This window comes from Corvus moneduloides, chromosome 26 (genome assembly GCF_009650955.1).
Source record: "Corvus moneduloides isolate bCorMon1 chromosome 26, bCorMon1.pri, whole genome shotgun sequence".
Lineage (NCBI taxonomy): Eukaryota > Metazoa > Chordata > Aves > Passeriformes > Corvidae > Corvus > Corvus moneduloides.
In genome coordinates, this window is record NC_045501.1 from 1,123,300 (window position 1) to 1,146,647 (window position 23,348).

The window sequence follows — 23,348 nt, forward strand, 5'->3', positions numbered from 1 at the left end:
TGATTTATCATTCCTAGAATCTCTTTGCCCTTCACTTTAAACATCCTCGGGTGTTGGGGTGAGACGGAGCAGGGCGGAGGGGCAATAGATTAAAAGAGGCAAATTGAGCCAGACTGTTACAGCCGAAATCCAGGGAATCACTTTTTGCCGGGATCGTGGAGAGCACCTTTCCCTTCACCCAACATTTACGAGGCCGCCGGAGCCTCTGGCAATAAAGGGATTTATCCCCAGAACTCGGGAGCACCGAGCCCGTTCCCCCCGCCCCCCGCGCCGCTCGCACCGAGCTCCGATCACGGGGAATAAAAAAAAATACCCCGGAATCCCCGGGTTTGGGGGAAAAACACGGGAAAAGACGAGTGAGGCGGGGGTGGCGTTGCACACGCAGCGTGGGCACGGACATGCGAGGGGGGCACGCGGTGGCTGCGAGGGCGAGGGGTCCCTTCTTTGCCCCCTTTTCTCTTCCCCGGGCAATAAATCCGAGGCTATAAAAATCAAAGAAAGCCAATGTAAGTTTTATTAAACTCTTTAACCATCACAAGTTTAAGGCATTCCGTAACAAAGCCGGATCAGTGGCGCGCTGGATTTTACTGGCCTTGTAAACTTCGGGGAAGGCTTCTGATTTCAGCGGTGTGGGGGGAATCATTTCAGCTCCGCCGAAGCCCCGGGACACGCGGGCATTTCTCCATCCGCGGGGATATTTTTAATTTTTTAATAATACTTCTAGAAATACCCACCAGCACCAAGCCCGAGGCAGGCGCTGGATGCACCCAGGGGCTGCTTTGGCTGGTCAAAGTCGCGGTGACACCTCCACGCCAGTGGCATTTAAAATGTCATATTTGCCCACGTTATTTTAGCGCGTTAAGCATCCCCTCTCCCCATCCCAAACGGTTAATTATTTCTAGCGCCCTCCCCAGCACTCCGGCTACCCAGGGCCGCTGTTTTCCTTCCCAAAAACGTGGATTTTGGCGTGATTTTATGTCGATGTATGACCATAAGGAACGCTCACGTCTATGAAATCACGGCCAGGAGGAGGGTGGGGGCGGTTTGTACTTATTCCCTGTTTCCCCCTATCGTTCTCTGGAGCCCGAGTGGCAAAGAATGGCTTCTATCTCCATTCCCCCATGATCGTTATTAAAGCCAACACATCAGCATCTTCCTTCGACAGAGACAAAAAAAAAAAAAATCCCACCCCCCATCCCTCCTTTCGGACCCCTCCCCGCGATATTCCAGCAGCAAACCTTGCTGGGGGGAAAGGGGGACATCGGAATATTCTTCCCCAGCTCTGTGGCTTTGCTTTTTTTTTTATTTTTTTATTTTTTTTTTTTCCGCCACTCCTGACGTTTTGCAACATCGCATAAACATAAAACAATCCATCCTTGATATGGAATGCAAGGGCGGATGACAGCGCAGCGCAGCCCCCTCGGCTGCGATTGATTTACGCCGAGCCTGACGCTTTATCAGGCACACGAAAAAAGTTTGACCAATCATTTCGCCGGGAGCTCACAACACAGCAGCCCAACTGTACTTTGTTGGCTGGGAAGTTGGGGAAGGGGGTAGAGTACAAATCTAGAGCTGTCCTCTCTCTCTCTCTATATATATATATTCTTTTTTTCTTTTTTTTTCTTTTTTTTTTTTTTTTTCCCTTCACTGAACCGTGCTTTGTATGATGTCTGAGAATGTCCATTTCTGGCACTCTCAGCAATTATTATGTCGACTCTATCATAAGTCATGAGAGCGAAGATTCGCCTTCAGCTAAATTTTCGTCTGGGCAATACTCGGGTTCCAGGCAAGCTGGCCACAGTGAGCATCTAGAATTCCCCTCCTGTAGTTTCCAGCCAAAACCTCCAGTTTTCAGCGCCTCCTGGACTCCTTTGAATCCACATTCTTCTGGCACCCTTCCTGCCGTCTACCATCCTTATATTCAACATCAAAGCGTCCCAGCTGAGAGCAGGTACCTCCGGAGCTGGCTGGAGCCCGTGCCCAGGGCAGAGACCCTCCCCGGGCAGGGATCTGTTAAGGCAGAGCCGCTGCTGGGCCGTCCCGGGGATGTCCATAAACAGGGAACACAGGAGTACAATTTAGAAACTTCTGCTGCAAGGGAAGGGATCGTTTCCAATCAAAGGCCCAGCTTCGAGGACAATAAAGTTTGTGAAGGAAGCGAAGACAAAGACAGGACAGATCAAAGTAAGTTATAAAAGTGAGGAAGTAAACAGCATAAAAGCTGGAGGAGGTGCAATAAAAAGGGGGGACAATGCTGCGGAAAGTTGAAAATCAGGGCTTGAAGAAAAAAAAAGTCTCAGCTGGCTGATGCCAACCTAAGGGGAGAGGTGGGGAGGGGAGAGGGCTGGCATTGTCTGTGCCGGGAAACAAAACTAAAAATCAGAATCGGCGTCGTCCCCGGCCTTAAAGAGAGTCCGGAGCGGACAAAAGCTGGAGCGAGTCCCGCTCGCTCCTGCAGAGCGCCGGCTCCGGCAGCACAGACGCGCTGGGAAGGGGAGTAAAACTGCGCGGCTGCGGGCGGAGGGGTCGGGAGGGGCCGCGGACAGCGCGGAAATGTCGCGGGGAAGGGAGCGGGGCTGGAGGGCGAGGGAGAAGAGGGAAAAAGGGGGGGAAAGAGGAGGAATCGAGGGGGAAAAGTTCACGTGGGGGGAAGAGAGGAGCGGCGGGGGCTTCGCCGTGTCCGCGCCCCGGGGAAGGCGCGGAGGCTCCGCGCTCCTTCCGCGGCTCCTGTCGGGCTTTCCTGGCGCTTCCTCCTGGCGTTCGCGTGTTTATTTGTGCTGTTAATTGTTTGTTTATTAAACGCAACCACGGCGGGTATGAATATTTCAAAGTCACGCTCCTTCCCTAGTTAAAATAAAAAAAAAAAAAAAAAAGGAGAAGAAGAAGGAGGGAGGGGGGGTGCTTGGAAGTTAATTAGCTTCTATATCAGCTTTTATATCAGCTTTTATTCCTAACGTAGCCAGACTAGGGAGACAGATAAACTCCAGCGTGGGCTTTTTCCGCGGGCTGCGTCGCCTTTTTCCGCTTGAAATACGTGCTAAAAATAATATTGTATTGCCCGGAAAATATTGAATGCTCTCAACAACGCTATTAATATTATTATTAATAATAATAATAATTATTATAGCGTTTGAGGGAGGGAGAAGCAGCGTCCGCACCTCGTGCCGAGCCGGCTGGCACCTGGTTTCCAGCTGAAAGGTGACCCCGGAGCGGGAGGCACCGGGACAGCCTTGGCTTCACTTTCCCGGGAAATATTTTTCCAGGGAAAGCCGAACTTTTCCAACCTGGCAGAGCAGCAGCGCCCGGCCAGGGGGTCCCTCCCCGGGCATTTTTTTCCCCTTTGAATGGACTTCTTTTGCCATTAAAAACCCCGAATATTCTCTCCCCCCTCGCGATTTCCTCCCCTGCTCTTGCAGGATATTCTGGTGGCTTTTTTTCTTTTTTTTCTTCTTTTTTTTTTTTTCCTTTCTCTTTTTCCTCTCCTTTAACTCGCCCGCAGACACTCACACACAAAAAGAAAAGTCCTGTTCTATTGTACTGGGCAGGGATCCAGAACAAACTGCAACCGGGCGGTGAATGCCTGCGGAGAACCAAACACCCGCGTTCCCTGCTCGGTGCCGCTGGAATTGAATATTGGCAAAATCCTGTCCGAGAAAAGAACGATTTTAAAGGCTCGAGGGTGGACGCGCTGTGGTTCCCGTGTGGTTGCAGCGCATACTTTGTTTAAAAGAATAGTTTAATTTGGGGCTGCCGTTGAGAGGCTGCCAGGGCTGGTTTGCAGCGAGTTCTGCCCCCGATTTCCCCGACTCTTTCAATTTTTGCGAGTATTTCTTCCTAATGAATCCCTGCCCCGCGCGTGGCGCTGGGAGCTGTTAAATTATCTGCTGGGTTTTAGAGAAAGAGAGGTGCCAGGACCTCTCCCCGTTCGCTTTCATGCTCTGGGATTTGTGTGCAGTGGAGAGATAAAACAACATCGGCATCTAAAATATATTTTAACGACCCAAAATATGACCGAAAAAAACCCCCCAAACCCGTTGTGAAGCACAGCCCTCCATCGCCATTAAAGGATGGGTAACAGGATTAACAATATCAATTATTAACAGCTTTCCTCCTCTTTAATATTTAATTCTGCATATTAGATCAAGTCAATTACATTAAGGAAATAGCCGTGCAAATTTGTAAGAGGCCGTACTTACAGAGGAAGATTAACCGGATTATTATTTTATTTTATTTTTGTTTTAAGTTTTAAATATTCAATATATTTCATTTTTTTTTTGGCGTGGAGGAGCCGTCCCGATGTGTGTGTGTGTGCGCGCGTGTGTATATTTATAATGGTCCATTTAATTGGTGTAAAGGTTTATGGCTCCAGCCATAATTTCAGGGGAGGCAAAGGAAATAAAACAGGAATTCGTGGTGTGTCCATAACCCTTCATTTTCCTCCCGCCCGCCTCCCCGTTACCCAATATTTGCATGTGATTAGCGAACATCCCATTATTTACCCTAAACCCACTTCGCTTTTGGGTGCGATTTTCACCACTCTGGGGTCTGCCAGGGGGGTGGGTTTTGCTCCCAAAATCTTGTGTGTCCGTCCTTCCCCCCCCCCCAACCCCGCGAAGAATTCCTGAAATATCCTTTTTCCACGATTCCCACGCAACTTCTCCCACCCGCGAGAGTGACGGGCAGGCTTTTATTTATTTTTTGGCTGCATTTCCAGCCCTGCAAACGTCCCTGGCTCGGGGTGACGCTGTCCAGACCTCCGGCAGCAGAGCCCGGGCAGCTCCCAGAGGATGTTTATCGCAGCCAGAGCGGTTTTTGCCACATAGCACACCCAAAAAAAAAAAAAAAAGGAAAAAGGAAAAGAAAAATAGGCAGGATTTATTTAGGAAAAGCTCCTCCAGACCTCCCCTCTCTGCGTGATGGGTCTGGAGGAGCAAATCTACAAACGCGCCTGGGAAAAATGGGGAGAAATGTGATTTTTTTTTTGGGGGGGGGGAGTTTCTTTGTATATAATGTGCAGATGGGGAGATGTGGGAAGCTGGGAGGGGATGTGGGCGTTCACCTGGCAGGGATGGGGCAGGGGGAGGGCACGTGGGGACGCCAAAAACTCGGGGGTGCACCCAAACCCCTCAGGAATGCATCCAAAACCCGCAGAAATTCACCCAAAACAGGGGGTGCACAGGGACAACACCCACCACAACCCCTCCTGCTCCCCAATCCCCGCCTCCCCCCCAATCCAGAGGGTTTGGATGCCTCTGGAATTCGGGGGTGGGACCCCCACCATCTGCGCAGGCCCCCAGTGATTTTCCTGCGTCCTCGCAGCTCCTGGTTTGGGTTTTTTGGTTTTTTTTTTTTTCTCCCCAAGCCGGGGGGTGCATCTGCGCAGGAATAATCTTAATATTTGATGGCGTGATTAAAACCTTCTGAGAAACACTCAGGGCTCGCCTCGTATTGATCTCGCTGCTTTTTCTTCCAGCCAACCCCGCTGCCAGCTGGCTGCACGCCCGCTCCTCCAGGAAAAAGCGATGCCCCTACACCAAATACCAGACCCTGGAACTGGAGAAGGAGTTTTTGTTCAATATGTACCTGACGAGGGACCGTAGGCACGAGGTGGCCCGGCTCCTCAACCTGAGCGAGAGACAAGTCAAAATCTGGTTCCAGAACCGGCGGATGAAAATGAAGAAAATGAACAAGGAGCAGGGCAAGGAATGAAAGAGCAGAAAAGCGGCAGCACCCCCTCCTCAGACCCCCTTTCCCCCCGCTTGGTGCTGCCAAACCCCCCCCCCAAAAAAACAGGGGGAGACCCTTCCCCGAGTCCCATCTCCACTTTTGCATGCGAGATGTTGTTAATGAACCTTTTCTAAATCTCTTTCCTTAGCCTTGCCACGCTGGAGGCAACTTAGCCCCAAGTGCGGCTCCTTTTTGGGGACACGCGCTGGGGTTTGTTTCTCTTTTCTTGCTCCCTTTTTGTCTTTTTTCCCCTCTTTTTTTTCTCCCCCCTTCTCCCCGCGGTGTGACAGAGCACAGGCTCCTGTTGGAGCAGCTTTCCCCCCCCCGTTTTTTTTTCCGTGGAAAAGCAAAGACGGCCGCCACAAAACTGGCCACCACCAAACCTCGCTGTCTTTTCTTTTCTCCAAGCAAGGACAAAGATTTTCCCCCACCCCACCCCACCACCACCACCCCACAACCCCCCAGACGCTCGCACTCGCCCGCCGAGGTGGCCGAGGAGGAACCAGACGATTTAATTAAACTCCTGCAAGACAGACACATTCGTAAGGCTCGCCTTTAATTGCACCCAACAAATCATTTGCAATTCGCCAACTCCATCCCGGGGTAGCCGCTCCATGACAGCCCCAAATGGGGGTTCCCCCCCTTCTCCTCCGCCCGCCCCCTTCCCCCCCCCCCCTTCCCCCTCCCGTTATTTCACTTTTTTAGCTCGGTTTATAATGCGGGATTTTGATTCGAGTGGCGGAAATTGGGACTTTGACCTGAAAAAGTTTCGCGGGATCTTTTGGGGCAGAACCTCCTGGTTTTGGTAGTTTTATACTGGGGCACTGGGAGGGAGAGAAAAGACGAGAGAGAGAGAGAGAGAGAGAGAGGGAGTGCGTGGGGCACTCCCCGAGCCGCATTGTAAATTATTTAGGAGAAAAAAGGGGGCGGAAGAACCCCCGCCAACTTATTCCTAACTTTTTAGAGAAGAGGAAGAATGGGATTTTCTAGTTTAAGGGGAAAAAAAAAAAAAAAAAAAAGAAGAAGAAGAAAAAAAAAAACAAAAACAAAAACCACCACAAAAAAAAACCAAAACAAACAACAACAACAAAAACAAACTACCTTAGTGGAGCGATCAGGGAGGGGCCGGGTGTGTTCTTAGCGCTAGGTATTTATAATTTATTGTGGATTGACTTTTCCTGGAGCAGGAGGCTGCTGCAGAGATGAAGTGCCAACCCCAGCCCGGCTTTTTATTCCTTCCCCCTCCCGTTGGCCGAGACGCTTTTTAATTCTTGAATCTCGCCGGGCTTTGGCTCGGGGTGGCCTTGGGGGTTTTTTTTTCCCCTCCTCCAGCGAGCTCCGGGAGCGTTTTCCCGGTGCCACCCCGGGGAGGAACCCGCGAGTGGCACCGGGGGATGCTCCCCCCGTGCTTCTCCATCCTCATCCTCATCCCGGAAAGTCCCAAATCTGGAGCTCGCCGGGCTCGTGTCCCGCAGGATTCCTGCTCTGACAGCTCTGCTGGAGGTTCCTCCATCCCGCCCGGGCGGGATTTGGGTTCCCTTTATCTCTGTAAGGATTAACTTTGGTTTGGGGAGGGAGGAGGGAGGGAATGAGGGTGGGAGGGGGGGCTCGGGGGGGTTTAGTTCCAGTCGGTTCTGTGGTGGGTGTTGTAAACCGTGTTTCGTGCTCGTGTTTCTGTGAGTGTTGCAGCTCGTTTTCTGTCTCTGCTGTGGCTTTTTTTTTTTTTTTTTTGGGAAGAGTTCTGCAGTTGGTAGTGGCTGAAAAAAAAAAAAATCGAAATAAACCTCTCTCGTTTGCTTCGTGTGCGGAATTTGTATATTTAGCTGGCAGGAGGCTTTCGAGGAACCAGGCGAGGGGAAGGCGGATTGTTTGAATAGGGAGGAGGGGAAAAACAGAGAAAAACCTTTTTTTTCTGCTGTTTATCTGAAGGAACCAGCGCAAATCTGTTTCCAGGAGTGACTCGTGTGTCCTCCGCGCCAGGTTTGGCGAGGCCACTTTTATCTGCGGAGCAGAGGCTGCTCTGGGAAGCAGCGATAGGCAGATTCGCAGATTTGCCTGTTTGCAAAGTGTTCCTGCTTTTTTTTTTTCCTTCCCCCTCCCTCCGCGATCCGGAGATAAGACCCGAGGAGCTGCACTGAAATTTCCCCCACTCCAAATCCTCTTAAGAGGGGTTGAAACAAAAATTTATCTCCCCCCTCGCCAAGAAACCAGAGCTGACGCGTTTGAGACCATTCCTCAGAAAGTTGTTTTGTTTTTCGGTTGGGTCTTTTTTTAACGCTCAGAGTTTCCCGTGTAAAACTTTCCACCCTGAAGCAGCTCCTTGGGGGCTTCCAAATTTAACTGTTCTGCTGCCGGAGGGAGTTCAGCGCCACCGAACTTCGCTCCGTGTTTAAAAATTAAATGAAAAAAAAAGAGCTGCTTTGGAGGCGTTTCGAGCTGCGGGGTCGGTGGCAGCAGGATCGTGCCTCGAAGCGCTGATTTATTTTAAAAGTGTGATTAAGTCAAAGAAAGGGGGTGGAAAGGGACGTTTGAGCTGGGCGAAATTTTCCCAGGTTGGTTTGATTCTCCTCGAGGATGGGTGAATTCCAAACCTGCTCCGAGCTGGGATAATCCTCACGTCTCGAACCGAGCACGGATTTGCCAAAATCCTCATTTTAATTCCCAGGAGCGTTTTCCGCGAGTTCCTTGATGTTTGCAACCCAGCGGCCACCAGGATTTAGAAACGGTTTTCTCACTTTCCTTAGAGTTGTGGTAAAGAGCAGATATTTTTAAGATGACGATATAAGGTTCTTTTAAAATAGAATTTAAGATGTTAGCTGATTTTATTAGGAAATATGCTTACTTAAAAAATGAAAAAAAAAAAAAATGTTGGGAAAGATTGTTTTCTGTAGCATCAGCCCGGATGTATTTTCCAGAGATGTTTTAATGCTCCAGAATAAAAACCGATTTTAGAACAACCAGCTGCGATGTCATTGTGTTCTACCGCTTCACCCGAAATTCCAGAAATATCCTCCCTGTGCTTTCCTGCTTTTTGAGCCGCTCGTTCTGAGCATCACTTTGGGGTTCGGTTTGCAAAAATCAGTGATGAAGAAGTGGAAATAATTCCACTCTGGAGCAGCAAGTGTTTGCTGGGTCCCACTCAAACTTGCTGCGCGTCTGATCTTTCGTTATGAATATTATTTTTAATTCTGAAATCGGAGGTTTGCGGATCTCTGGCTGCGTTTCTCGCTCGTTTGCGTGTTTATTTCTTACTTTTGGAGGTTTGATCTCTTTATTCCCCCCTCAGCCTGAGGGAAAACGCTCAGCGCGGATTTGCTTTCTTTGCCTTTCCTCGCTTTATTCCCCTCTGGCCCAAGGGAAACTTGGCCAGAGAAAAAACCAAAAAAAACCCAAAACAAACAGCGGGGAAACCCCACCCCGCTCTCCCCGCTTGGCATCACCTCGGATTTGACACGCGGTTCCTTTTTCCGAGGGCTCAAGGAGCCGTTCCTGTGATTCCCTCTCGAAATTCGTTTGACGTTTTATTGCTCATGAAGAAACACAAGTGCCTGGAAAGTGGCTTTATCTCTATATTAAAAAAAAAAAAAAAAAAAAAACAACAAAAAAAGCAAAAAAACAAAACCCAAAAAAAAAGCCAAACAAACCCCGAGACCTGCTCAGCCCCGCAGGAAGCAGGTAGTGAGAAACAGAACCGAGAGCCTCTTTCCCACTAATTTTTAACATAAAGGGCCACTCCAAAGGGCAATATTTCACTTCTTTAGGGAAAAGAGAAAAAAAAAAAAGAAAAAAAATCCTTTCTTTGGGGCAGCTCTGAAAAGAAAACAAAAGAAGAAGGAAGATTTTTGGAGCTTACTGAGGGAAGAGAGAGAAAGGGAAGTAACTTGTCATAAAAAAAGGAAAATTCAGTGCAGTGTGCTGCAATAAAAGAATATGACCGCTATAAAACTTTATAGGGTATAAATTTCTGAAGGTTAAGGAACTAAACGGCTGTAAAGGAAACAGTGCAAGAAAACTTTCAGGAACTCCTAAATTACTCCAACGACTTGGGAATGTGGGGAAGCCCAATGCGTAAATGCTCCGGTTTCTGCCTCAGCCACAAAGTTCCCCTCTTTTTCTTTTCTTTTTCTTCTTTTTCTTCTTTTTCCCTGAAGGAGGGGGCAGTTGAGGAAAAAATAAGAAGGGTGGGGGGGAAGAGAAAAGGTGGGGAGGGACTTTTGCTAATTTATTCTTCTCTTGCAGATGCCGTGAAAATCCAGCGCTCTGGATGATTCCCTTTGTTCTTTTTTTGTTGTTTGTTTGTTTGTTTCCTTCTCCCCTTTTTTTTTCCCCCCTTTTTTTTTCATTTTTATTTCTTTCTCTTTCCTTTAAAGCAATTCCAGGCTGCCCGAATGCCCAGCCCTGCACACAACAACAACATCACCACGCACAGAAGGCTCGCACACTCGAAGTTCTGGCGAGACGTCTGGGCTGGGGAAGCTCTTTATGACTTTACAGCCCCGGCCTTTCCCCCTCTTCCCTCCTCGGCAGCAGAATGACCAATTGTTTAGTCTCGGAATTTGAAACAATAGCGGGTTTCAAAAGCAAACCCACTTCTCCTCTTTTTTATTGCCGCGCTGGATGGTGCAGTTGGAGAAAACTCCAGCGCGGCCAGGCAAAGAGGGGACAAAAAAATTAATTCGGATTTTCTTCCTCTTCTTCTCCTTCTCCTCTTTTTCTTTTAATCTTTTTTGTCCTCCCAGCGAGGAGCGGGACTTCTTATTTTGATGGTTTTTCCCCTTTTTTCGCCCCCAGAAGAAATCTCCCCCTGCAGTTCCGCGCGCGGCCGCGAGGTGGAGCCGTTGCTCCACGTTAGAGGCGCCCCCTCCGCGCTCGCCCGCGGGGCTCCGCGCAAACACCTTGATTTCATTACCGGCCCCCCCCGCGCATAAAATATAGGGTTAATTATAGCTATTTTGCCGGTTTTATAGCTTACATCTATTTTTTTTTTTTATCGAGGGTAAATTATGAGAGGCTGCGAAGGGGAAAAATAACGCAACAACGCGGCGGCAGAGATGCGGTGAGAGGTGGGGCGCGCATCTCTGCTAAGTGTTCGTTTAAAGGGGAATAAAAAAGCGCCGGGTTTTGTCTTCTGCTGGTCGGGGTGGAGGTGGGAGGACAGCTTAAATTATCCCGACCCCGCAGATTTACGTTTGCAGCGCTGGAAAAAAATAGAGAGAGCGGCTCAAAGATTTCGGGGAGAAAGGGAAGCGCAGAACCGGGACAATATTTTTTTCCCCGGCTCTTTCTCTGGGCCGTTAGGATGATCTGCGCTTCCCCGGCTCGATATTTTATGTGTTTTATAATCCCAGCCACCGCGGGGAAAGAAAAAAACCCAGAAACAACCAACCATGCAACAAAACCAGAGCATTTGTTTTTTGTAGAAGTTAAATCACTCATTTCTGGTATGGCTGCTCCATCTTTTGGCAGTGCTGGTGCTCTTTGCTTAAATTCTTCACTTAACAGCTTTAGAAATATTTTTAAATGCCACAAACGAGTAAATTAACCCAAAATGCTCTTAAGCCACCGCGGTTTGGGGTACATGTAAATACACCACTAATGCGGCAGCAATATTGTCAACTTTTAACTGCATGAGTTCACTTTTATCTTGGCCTTTGGTTCCTCGGAATTACGAGGCAAAAATTTATTCAGATGTTGTAATTCTTCAGCTACAAATGGCGGCAATAATTTCAAGATGGGTTTTCTTTCAGGTTGGTATGAACTGGGTTTTTTTCTGAGTGAATATTTCTCTGAAGTTCCATCAGAAACCGCTCCCGTTGCTCCAAAATCAGCGTTTTGGGTGAGGGTGGAACAATTCAAACCCACACGCACCAAACAGGGTGGGAAATATTATTTTAAGAGGCAAAGTTTCAGCATCTCGAGACTTCTGTTCCAGCGCCATAAAATGAAATACGAGCGCAAACAGAAATAAATGGGGGAAATGAAGAAAAATCTCGCCCCTGTGCATTCGGCGAGAGGCAGAGCAGAGCAAACTCGAGGCTTACCTAGGAAAGGATTTGAGGTTCTTTCATTTTTTCTTTTCTTTATGAATTCCTAATAAATCTTTCCTCCGCTGGGTATTTATAAATTATCTCTCTCAGACACCCACCCCACGCACTCACACCCGGCCCCGCTCGGTTTTCCTTGGAATGGAAACGTTTTCCTTTCATCGGGAAGCCGAGTACAGTACGGGCGATGATTTAGGATCAGCCATTGATTTCTGGGGCATTGGTGAGTTACCAGCGCATCACGACCATAAAATTCTACTGCACTTGATAAAAATGTTAACTTCCAACAACAACTTCCCGGGGTCGGCGCAGGAACGGGAATTCCTGCTCTTTTTCCCTTCCCAAACTTCAGGAGAGGAGGGCGCGGCTGTAAATACACACAGGAGAAGAAACTTCTTTTCTAAAATCACTTTACTCGATTCCAATTTTTTTTTTCCCTTCCCCCTTGAATATTCCAGCATCCAGCATCCACACGCCAGGCTGCAAAGCTCTATTTACTTCTGTGCACCATTTTCGGGGCTTTTATGTTCCGAGATGAAACCCAAAGCTGCTCAATCGACAATAAAAGTGTGGAGAAAAAATAAAAGGTTAACTTGTCTTTTAGAGAGGGGGGAAAAGCCTTAATTATACCGCTGCAAGTACTCCAACAGCAATAATTACTTGAAAAGGCTCTTAGACTCGGCTGAAATTATCCCTCCACGAAATAAAGGAAGCGTATTTACTTAAATTATTTCTCTAAGGATGGGTTTAAAGTTGTATTCCGTTGCTATCTTTGTTTTCTTTCTTTCTTTTCCTCTCTCCCTTTCTTCATTCCCTGCCTATCCCCACTGATAATTTTAGTGCCTTTTTTTTTTTTTCTCTTTTTCTGTTTTTTTTTAACCAAGTCAGACAAACCCAAATATCTCAACTTGTTTCCTCTTTTTCGTGCTGTGGAGGTTGAAAATTGTCCCTCAGCCGGAGGCGGGCACGAGTGGAACCCTCCTAAAATTCACCTTTCTCGTGTCCAGCCCCGCTCAGGCGGAGGTGATGGGGAAACAGCAGAAACCTACGCTGGGCAAAGGGGGGGGGAAAGATCGAAAACTGAGGTTGGAAAGAGCGAATTGAAGGAAGAAAGGCTGGAAAATAGAGCTGGAATTGCAAGGGGCGTTGGAGGGGCGTCGTGGGGCTCCGGCAGGCTGGGGCAGCGGTTGGGCTGGGAGGGTTCGGAGTCGTTATTAACTGAGAAACGTCTCGGTAATATTTGCTGACTGCGATAAATGAATTTCAAAATCTACCCCCTGTGTGTTTAGGCGGTGGAAAATTGCAGCGCTGGCATCTGAGGGGCAAGTTTGGCTCCGTTGTTACCAAATGCCAATAAAAGAGAAAGCGCCTCTCTCTCTCTCTCTCCTCTCTCTCTCTCCTCTCTCCCCCCCCCCCTCCCATCCCCCGCTTCCCCCCAGTTTTTTCCTGCGGGAAATAAATAAATAAATAAATAAATAAATAAACGGGAGGTTCTGGAGGCTGGGGGCGAGGTGGGCTGGGAGCACGAAGGTTTTCCTGCTCTGGAGGTGATAAGAGCCTCGATACTTTTCGTTCCCAATCATCCCCGACCACATCTCGAGCAAGCCCTCGGTGCGGGAGGAGGAGGAGGAGGAGGAGGAGGAGGAGGAGGCAGCGAGGGGGCTGCGGGGCGAGCCACAGAAAGTCAATGTTATATATGAAAAACTATAATCATTTTAATTCAATATTGACACCTCCACATCTCGCTGCGAACGCGGACGGGTCCAATCGAAACCTCTGGTTTATAGCGGTGGAGGAGCGGACTCGTAAAATCCTAACGGCTTTTATGTAGTGCGGTATAAACAACAACAACATCCCCGGCTTTATGGCGTTTTATAGTTTGTTAAACAGTTTACAGCCTTTTTTGGGGCTATTACAAATGCAATTCCCTTCATGCGATAGTTAAACCTTTATCAATAATAAGGAAATTGATCATTAAAATGTTAAATATGACTACCTCGTTTGTTTTAAAATATGTTTAGGGTAAGAAGCTGTATGATTTGATAACTTGTATTAAAATACCAATTACATTTATAGGACCTTTTAAAACTGGTAGCAATTAAATCGTGTTCTTTTACAGTTTTCCAAAGCGACCCTGACATTTAAAAAGGCTAAAACTGCCTCGTTAAAATTTTGAAATTAACGACTGCGAGCGCTTCTCTTTAATTTTCCAACACTCCCCAAAAATCAATCTTTTGGGTGGTCTAGGTACGTGATTTGTTGTGAGGCGAGCGATATCTCATTAATGTAGGTAGTTAAACATATTTAATCCGTATATTCACCCCACCTCCTTCTCCCTTCCCCTCTCGCTCCCTCTCCCTCTCTCTCTCTCTCTCTCTCTCTCTCCCTCCCGCTCCGTCTCCCTCTCTCGCTCCCCCTCGCTTGCTTTTCCTTCTTTATTCTCTCACACTCTTCCTTTCACAATCATGCGGTGCAGAGTCCGTGTGGAGTAAGGAGAAGCCAATAGGATGAGGTTTTGGTAATAGATGCAAATGATCATGAAAAGACACTGCAAAATATGAAACAACTCATTTGCGCTGAAGTAAATCACTGAAAACTGTTTATGAACTGGCATCTCTTCTTGGAAATGTAAAGCGAGAACTCTTTAAGTGGCGATTTTTTTTTTTTTTTTTTTTTAGGGGTGGGGGGGGAGGAAAGAATTCAATATCATGCAGGCTTAGAGTTTTGATTATATCCTCCTTTTATATTCCTGGAAATCACAAACTGTCGTTGCTTAGCATCTTAGCGCTTTCTTTTTTTGCTAATAGATTCCCGTGGTCTGGTTTGTTGTGGGGTATTTTTTTTTTTTTAATAATTTTTTTTTTTTTAAATTTTTTTTTTCCGCCTTCCTCCTGCAAACTCTTATTGAAATTAAAATGAGCTCCTATTTTGTCAACTCACTCTTCTCCAAATACAAAACCGGGGACTCCCTGCGCCCCAATTACTATGACTGTGGGTTCGCTCAGGATCTCGGGGGCAGACCCACCGTGGTGTACGGACCCAGCACGGGGGGCACCTTCCAGCACCCGCCCCAAATCCAGGAGTTCTACCACGGAGCATCCTCACTCTCCAGCTCCCCTTACCAACAGAATCCCTGCGCCGTGGCGTGCCATGGGGACCCCGGCAACTTCTACGGCTACGACCCCTTGCAAAGGCAGAGCCTCTTCAGCGCGCAGGAGTCGGACTTGGTGCAGTACACGGACTGCAAGCTCGCTGCCAGCGGCCTCGGAGAGGAGGCGGAGAGCTCGGAGCAGAGCCCTTCTCCGACCCAGCTTTTCCCCTGGATGCGACCGCAAGGTGAGGCGAAATGGAAAGGACGCCGAGGAGGCATTTCCTGAGCCCCATAAAGTAGCCCCCACCCCCCCCCACCACCACCCCTTTTTTGCTTTTCTTTCTGCCCCCTCTTTGCTCGCTTTCTTTCTTTCGCTGCCTTTTTCTTCCCCGGTGACTGTATTTTACTGCTTTATGGGGGTAAACTTTTGCACTTGTAAATTGCTTTATAGTTTAATTACCCTGAAGGAGACCTTTTCTTCTGGGGGCTGAGCGAGCCGGGCTTTCTGTGGAAGGAAGCGTCCTTAAAGTTTATGGCACTTTTATAGCCTTAAAAAGCCCCTTCATTTTTGTTTGGCGTTTGATTTGGGATCTCGGCCGTGCTGCCGCCTCTCCCCGGGCTGCAGCCTTTTATTTATTTTAATTTTTGGGGCTTTTTTTTTCTCCTTGCGTGGTGGTCCCATAGAGCCGGGCTCTGTTGTTGTGCTGGGGGTGATAATCAGTGTGCAAGTGCAGCTTCAGCTGGGCTGCTCGGGGTGGGCTGGTGGGGGACCCCCCCCGCCTCCCCTTTTCCCTTCCCTTCCCCTGCCACCATCACCCCTTTCCTTTATAACCATCTTCCCTTTTAGAATATCCTACAGGAGCCTTTCCCTCGCCCTCCTCGCTTCCTGCTCTGGCTCCTGCGAGCCTTTTCCTCGCTCCCCCCGCCCGCGGCTGCGTTTGGGAGCGTGTGGGAGCGGGTGTGAGCTGTGTGAGCCTCTCCCCGAGCCTGGTTTATGTATCTCTCAACCTCCTTCTCTTCTTCCCCCTCTCCCACCCCAACCTTTGCAATCCCCCAGCAGCCGCTGGACGCAGGAGGGGGAGGCAAACCTACAGCCGCTACCAGACGCTGGAACTGGAGAAGGAATTTCTATTTAATCCCTACCTGACCCGCAAACGGAGGATCGAGGTCTCGCATGCCCTGGGATTGACAGAGAGGCAGGTCAAAATCTGGTTCCAGAACAGGAGGATGAAATGGAAAAAGGAGAACAACAAAGACAAGTTTCCCAGCAGCAAATGCGAGCAGGAAGAACTGGAAAAACAGAAAATGGAAAGAGCCCAGGAGGTGGACGAGGAAGGGGAAGCACAGAAGGCGGACAAGAAATAAAAGGATTTTTGAGGACTGAAAGGCAAGCGCTGCTGGGGTGGAAGAGCCCCCGAGCCCCACGTTAATGGCAGTTAATGTAAGGGAGGGGTGGGGGGACAAACAAAAAACAGTGCATAGAAAAGAGAAAGGAAAAAAAAACAACCCCTTTTATTGCTGTAAAACAATATAGCTGTAAGCACCACTTTCCTGATTATCCTTTGATACAATGAGCAGAATGCAGAAGTGATCGGGAGCTCTCTCCTGCCTTTTGCCAGTTATTAACTAGTGGTAGTGTAACGCAATAGCTTATGTAAAACATGACTGTGAAATTCTCTCTCTCTCTCTCTCTGTCTTTCTCTCTGTCTCTCTCTTCTTTCCGGGGGTGGGGGGTGGGTTGGTTAACATAGCTTTCAGCGCTATAGGAGTTACGTGATATTACATTTGTGCACTTTTTTAATTTTTTTTTTTTTTTAATTTTAGTTTATTATTTCCCACCCTTTTTTGTTGTGGTTTATCTGTATGTACTGGAGGTAGCTATTGAGACAAACATCCCAACAACATGAAACTGCCTATTTATGCTATAGTTATCTCTCTCTTTCTCTCTCCTCACTTTCCCTCCTGGTCTTTTCCTTGGTTAGGGTTTTTTCCTTTTTTTTTTTTTTTTCCCCAATTTTTCAATGTCTCTTCCAAAAAAAAAAAAAAAAAAGGAAAAAAGAAAAAAAAATACATGAAAAAAAAAAAGCGGTTTTCTCTCCTTTAGTTAGCATGCGCACAGTGAAGCAAGTTGTAAAGTGATCTTTAGGTTAACTGTGAAAAAGAATGTATACTGTATACGTGAATTACTTTATTGGGGGAACTAATGCTATATTTTGTTGTTCTTTCATCACTTTGTTCTATTGTCTAAACCTGGAAGCGGCGGAAGAAAGTTACAATAAAGTTTACAAGCGAGAATTCCGTGACATCATTCTTTTCGCCCTGCTCCGCTTCCTCCAGGACCACTCGGATAGAAAGGAAATAAAAGTCAATTGTGTGCGAGCCGCAGCCGTGGCCGGCAAATCCCTCCGTGGCCGCGGAGCTGCCGCCGGGGCCGGGGCAGGGCTGGGGCCGGGGAGCCGCTGCCTGCGAGCCGCGGCCGAGGGGAGGGGGCCGGGGCAGCTGCGATGGCTCCTGCTCTTCTCCTTGTTGTTTCTCACAGCTCCTGGCTGCCGACAGCTTGGGATGCTGGGTGGAAATCCTTGCTGAAGGTAACGTGCCTTGGATTTTGTTTTTTTTTTTTTTTTTTTTTTTTTTTTTTCCCTCCCCTTCCTTTTTGTTCCTTCTTTTTCCCCCGTCTCTTCCTCCCAGCAGCTCGGGGCGCCCCTGGCTTTGCTGTGGCTGTGAAAATCACATTGTCAGGCGCGCAGCTGAGCTGCTCCTTCCCCTCCCGAGCTGCCCTGCCACGGCCGGGGAGGAGCGCGGGGATGCTCATAACCTTGGGGAAGGAGAATCAGCACAAACCCCACACGCACAGCCACCATTGTCTGCTTTTCCTGCCTCCAAGACTTTTCTTTCTCTCTACACCCCCCCCCCCCTCCCACCCACCCCAGCCGGGACCGCCACGTCCCCGTAAAAAAAAAAAAAAGAAAAAAGAAAAAATCGAGGCAGATCGCGTTTTGGATGGTTTCTGTGCTTCTCCAGCAGAAAGCAAATCAGCCAGCTGGTCAGGTTTTACTTCTGACTGTAATTGAGCCCCGCAGAAGCGCTGACACGCGAAACAAGGGATCTGAACACTCTTTATTTTTCGCAACAAGAAAAGCAAATGCCAGCTCAATACGCGGCTCAAAGCCTGTGGCACTGGAATAAATTAGATATAGAGCTGAATGGCATTTGGGGCGGGGGGGGGAGAAGCCTGAAACTATTAGGTATCAATGAGACATTTGTCTTTTTTTTTTTTTTTTTGGGGGGGGTATGAGGAGGGGGCGAGGGTCAAGGGGGGAGGGGAGGGAATTATGGACAGTCTGGTGAAAAAGTAGCTCGGAGCCGAGGAAATGGTGCGAAGGAGGGAATTTTAGACGGGATCAATAAAGGGATAAATAGAGCTCCCTTCCCTTTCCTCCAGCAGAGAGAGACCGAGAGAGACTCTCTGGTTTATCAGCAACGTGCTGGTACCCCCCTCCCCTTTTTCCTTTTCTTTTTTTAATTCCCCCCCCCCCTCTTTCTCCCCTCGCTCTAAGCTGAAAACTGATTACAGGTTGCTTATCGACTCCAGCACAATTTCACCCCTTCCAGCAGAGATCGTGGAGGGTTTTATATCGCATCAATTATTTATCATATTTTATAAATCCAGCCGCACAGTCCCGTGCCCCCGAGGAGGGGGCGGGCGGCGATTGGCGCCGGCGCAGCCACGTGCCCGCGCGTCACCGGGGCCGGGAGGAAAAAGGCTCCTTTTTGGTGTAAATCTGGACTCTAATTCCGTAATATATCACGGTACCTCGTAAAACCGACACTAAAACGTCCCGACCTACAAATCACCCGGCCAAATTATGAGTTCATTGTATTATGCGAATGCTTTATTTTCTAAATATCAAGCCGCAAGTTCGGTTTTCCCATCCGGAGTCTTTCCCGAGCAAACTTCTTGCGCTTTCGCCTCCAACACCCAGCGAGCGGGGTATGGGGCCGGATCCACGCCTCCCTTCGCCGCCTCCATGCCCGGGCTCTACTCCAGCGGCAGCGCCGTGCACCCCCAGCCCCCCAGCATGTATTCCTCGGGGTACGGCCTGGAGCCCGGCTCCTTCAACATGCACTGTTCCCCTTTCGAGCAAAACCTCTCCATGATGTGCCCGGGAGATGCCTCCAAGCAGAACTGCAGCAAAACGGACCAGAGGGACTCAGATTTGCAAAGCGACAGCAACTTCCGTATCTACCCCTGGATGAGGAGCACAGGTAAGCCCCGGCCTCGCTGAAGAAAGGAGCTCGGGCTTGGGGAGGAGGAGGAGGGGAGGGGGGCTTGGGGGGTGGGGGGAGTGTAAATTATTTGCTGGCGTGCGCGGGGGGTGGCGGAGGGGGAGGGGGGAATTGTCCCCAACTCTTTTCATGACGTTTCACGGAAAACGCGTCTTCAAAAGAGAGAGGGGGAAGAGCCACACACCACCACAACCCCCCCCCCCCTTCGCTCCAGCCCTCCCCCCCCTTGCCATAAAGCCATCCTTTTAGCTTTAAATATTTATCGGTGCTGCCGGGGCTGTGTCTGTGCCGTGCAGAAGGCAGTTTGTCTCGGAGGGGACAGACGGAGCTGCAGAAATCATGGCCAGCCCCTTCTTCTCCTCCTGTATTTACAGGCTGCGCTACCCCGTGCAGATAGAGAGATGGATTCGGGGGGGAAACTGTTGATGGGAGGTGCTTTGCGGGCTCGGGTTGTTTTCCTTGAGACGGCCAAAGCTTCATCTGGCAGCCCCTCGCGGTGTCCCGAGCGCTGCGATGTCAGAAACAGCAGCACATCATTCCCTGCCCCACGAAAACCCCGCTCCCCAAGCGGTGACAGCCCGGCCGGGATCGGGATGGAGGGAGGGATGGATGGAGGGATGGATGGACAGAGGTGGGGGCACGTCATGTCCCGAAACCCTCGGGGGAGGCACTTTTGGGGTGCTCAGCGTGGCCCTGCTGGGGGCTGGGGGGGCTCCAGGAGCGGCCCCACTCCGGGTCACGCTGCCCCCGCACAGGTCCCAAACCTCCGCGCTGCCTTCAGTGCCCGACGTGCTCCGTCTCAGGGTATTAATGTCAATTAGCAATTAATAAAGATCCCTTTCCCCCGCGCGGGAGCGGTCCCGGCGCGGCCCGGCTCCCCCCGGGCTGCCCGGAGCGCACCGGGGCCGGGCTGGGCGCTCCACACCGGGCTCCCCCCGCCCGGAGCTGCCCGTGCCGTGTCCGTGGTCACGCGTGGTGCTGCTCACACCCTTGGGATGCCGAAAAGAGGGAGAAAGGCGATGCTGTCCCGCCTGGGAGCAGGGGGGGACCAGGCGTGAGCTCCTTTTCCAGCCGCCGGATTGCAACTTGAGAGCATCATCCCCGCTCTCCAGCGGCGGAAAAATCCAGGAGAGGGCTTGTTAGGAGAGCTCGGGGGCGAGCGGAGTGCGGCCCAGCCTCCCTGGGAAGCAGAGGAAAAAAGAAAAACAGCGGAGCAGCCAATGCAGAGCGGTTTATGAAGGCAGGAGTTACCCTGGCACTTATTTGGTGGTCAGTTCTTTCCATTACCTGCTCCATAACTCATCCGCTTTTACAGTTGATTTATCAAAGACCAAATATTTCTGGTCGTAAACACTTCATCTCTGCTTTTATCCGACTTTAGATTTAAGAAGCCCCCCCACTCACTCCTCTTTTAGCCGGTGACGCTGCGAGGATCAACACTGGAGAGGCTTTGGAAAGAGAGCAAACCTCAAAAAAACCCCAAAACAACCCCAAAAACTGGATGCTCTGGGATCTGCTGAGCCTAAAACCAGAAAAACTCGACCTGGGGCGTAAAAAGGGGGGTCCCCCCCTTGCCGCCCCCCCTTCCCTTCCCGTTCCTCGTGCCCAGTGCGCGATCCCGCTTGTGGAATTTCATCGGCGAGCAGAGATAGAGTTGTCATCCCCATTCAGCAGCGGTTTATGGCTCTCCCCTCAGCGGATTTTACAACCCGCATTCCACGACCTGCACATTTTTACTTTACAGCTTAGCCCGGGCTATTTTGCCTTTTTTTTTTTTTTTTTTTTTTTTTCCCCCCTCTCTCTCCTTTTAATGACTGGATCTTTTCTTCTTAAAAAAAAAAAAAAAAGAGAGAAAGAAAGAAAGAAAAAGAAAAAAAGAAAGAAAGAAAGAAAGAAGGCTGGGGTTGGTGTGGGGGGGGGAAGGGGTGAAGAAGAAGAGGAGTCGGGTGGAATGTGTGGAGGAGAGGCCGAGGGCTGGTGCTCCGGGGAAGAACGTGTTCCACTCCAGATCTACACAGCGTTTACACGGAACGGGGCCCCGCGATCACAAACACCATGTTGTAGAATAATTCCCCATCAGGCTCCAGGAAATGTCGGGTGGAAGGGAGAATCAGGAGCTGGGCCCTTTCCAAACCCTGCTGAAGGCAGCTGGAGGGTGGTGGCGAGCCTGAGGTGAGGGGTTGAGGCTCTTCCCGTCTGCACACCCCCAAAAAGAGCAGCCTGGAGGGGGAGAAGCTCCTCTGCAAGGCCCAGAAGTCCCCAAAGTGCCCAAAACATCCCCTGGAATGATTGAGACCATCCCACACCTTCCACGCAGGCATCCCGATGACAGCTTTAGGAGAGGACAAATAGTTGGATTTGTGGAGGTAGCAGATGTCTCTCTCGCTCCGCTCGCCTGTGTTTCCGCACTTATTTCCCCCAAAACATCCCAAATTTCTGGTGTCTGCATGAAAATGAAGGCAGGAACTCGGAGTCTGGCCGGGGCTGGGAGGGCAGGAAACTTTCTGAACTTTGTTGTTGGCTCGGAGGCACCACGAAAAAAAGCACCGAGAGGAAGGGAAATGAAAGCTGGGGTGGTTTGGGGGGCTGAGAACAGCGAGGGTGAGATGGGGAGAGCCTGGAGCAGAAGGAAAATCCTCAAAATTAAAGGAGAGTTTGGCCCAGGTTGTGCAGGATTTTGCCCCTGGTGGGACTGCAGCGGAGCGGTTCTTGTTGGGCTGCGCCCAGAGGCAAAACCGAGACAAAAAAAAACCGAATTAAAACCCCAAAACCACCTCCCAGAACCCCTCAGCTGACCCCAATCTGCGTTTATTTCGCAGGAACGGACAGAAAACGCGGCCGCCAGACCTACACCAGGTACCAGACCCTGGAGCTGGAGAAGGAGTTCCACTACAACCGCTACCTGACGAGGAGGAGACGCATCGAGATCGCCCACGCGCTGTGTCTCACCGAGAGACAGATCAAAATCTGGTTCCAGAACCGCCGCATGAAGTGGAAAAAGGAAAATAAAACCGCCTGCCCCGGCTCCAGCGGGCAGGAAAAGCCAGACGCCGAGGACGACGAGGAGGAGTGAAAAGGGGAGAGGAGCAGGATGCAGGAAACGAGAGAAGAAAAGGGGGGAAACACACACACATTAAAAATAAAAAAAAAAAAAATTAAAAAAAAGGACTATATATAAAAATAAATGATAAGCGCATAAATAATTAAAACCCTAGGAGTGATACGTTGTGTTTGATGACACTGAGAAAAATACTACCTATATAAAGTCTCTTTTTTTTTTTGGGGTTTTTTTTTTTTTTTTGTTTTTCTTTTTTTACAATAGAATATCTACCTATTAATGTGGCTTTAGAGTCAGGATAGACACATTTCTTTCCTCTGTGAGCCTTCCTCTAGCACCAGTAATTTGTAAAGCTCCGTTTTGTACTTCGCTGTGTACTTTTTTGGGGGTATGAAGTAACGTGGTCGTGTTTAGCACCTTTAATTTAGAAAATGTGACCCGAAAGCCTGAATGCAAATTACATTTAGCGCGTGTAGTCCTGTACATAATCCGAATTATTATTCCTCCTTCTCCCTGTAACCTCTGTGGTTCTTTTCTCCTTGCGATGCTCTTTTGTCTGTGGGTATTTTTACCTGGGTTCCCTTCGTTGTTCGAGCCTCTACAGGGAAGAAAAAAGAAAAAAAAAAGAGAAAAAGGGAAAAAAAAAAAAAAAAGAGAGAAAAAAACCAAGAGGAATTAATATTGTGCTACGTCAAATGTTGTATATCAAAGTAGCGGATTATTTAATGGCGGCGCGTTGCTTTTTTATTATTATTATTATTATTTTCCTTCGTCTGTGATTATTATTCTTCGAAATAAAAAGGAGATCTCCAATAATCTACAGCGTGTTGGGTGCCTTCCTCTTCGGCTTATTAAAAACAGCGCAGGTTTTGGAATGGCCTTTTCCCGGGTGAAATAAATGTGATGAAATATCCTTTTTTACCCCGATTTATCACCTAAATTTCTCTCCTTTTCTTTGCGACAGCCAATCCACTCAAAATACTGGTGCTTTTTCAATAGATTTGGCGGATATTCTGAGAAATAATTGATATTCGGGGCTCTGGAAACGCGGGCTGGGCTCTCTTCCCTCTCTCCCTCTGTGATTGCGCTGGGATTATTTCTGGGGAAGATAAAAGCGAGAAAAGAGGGATGTAAAGAACCC

At 49.1% G+C, this 23,348-nt stretch overlaps 3 protein-coding genes across 4 annotated transcripts; all 3 read left to right on the top strand.

Moving 5' to 3' along the window:
• The first annotated feature begins 1,469 nt into the window (after positions 1-1,469).
• On the top strand, positions 1,470-6,262 carry HOXB9 (homeobox B9). The gene is made up of 2 exons (XM_032134337.1): positions 1,470-2,184; positions 5,474-6,262. The coding sequence occupies exons 1-2, from the start codon at positions 1,677-1,679 to the stop codon at positions 5,707-5,709; spliced, it is 744 nt and encodes a 247-aa protein (XP_031990228.1). The 5' UTR covers positions 1,470-1,676; the 3' UTR covers positions 5,710-6,262.
• Positions 6,263-14,179: 7,917 nt separating this feature from the next.
• On the top strand, positions 14,180-17,337 carry HOXB8 (homeobox B8). Of its 2 annotated transcripts, none has more exons than XM_032134338.1 (2): positions 14,180-15,107; positions 15,920-17,337. In XM_032134338.1, exons 1-2 carry the CDS (start codon positions 14,687-14,689, stop codon positions 16,225-16,227), a joined length of 729 nt encoding a protein of 242 aa, XP_031990229.1. In that variant the 5' UTR covers positions 14,180-14,686; the 3' UTR covers positions 16,228-17,337. The 2 variants fall into 2 exon arrangements, with proteins under 2 accessions (XP_031990229.1, XP_031990230.1); XM_032134339.1 differs by having other exon boundaries at positions 15,923-17,337.
• Positions 17,338-18,199: 862 nt separating this feature from the next.
• On the top strand, positions 18,200-23,023 carry HOXB7 (homeobox B7). The gene is made up of 2 exons (XM_032134341.1): positions 18,200-19,128; positions 21,969-23,023. Exons 1-2 carry the CDS (start codon positions 18,729-18,731, stop codon positions 22,220-22,222), a joined length of 654 nt encoding a protein of 217 aa, XP_031990232.1. The 5' UTR covers positions 18,200-18,728; the 3' UTR covers positions 22,223-23,023.
• Positions 23,024-23,348: the final 325 nt, after the last annotated feature.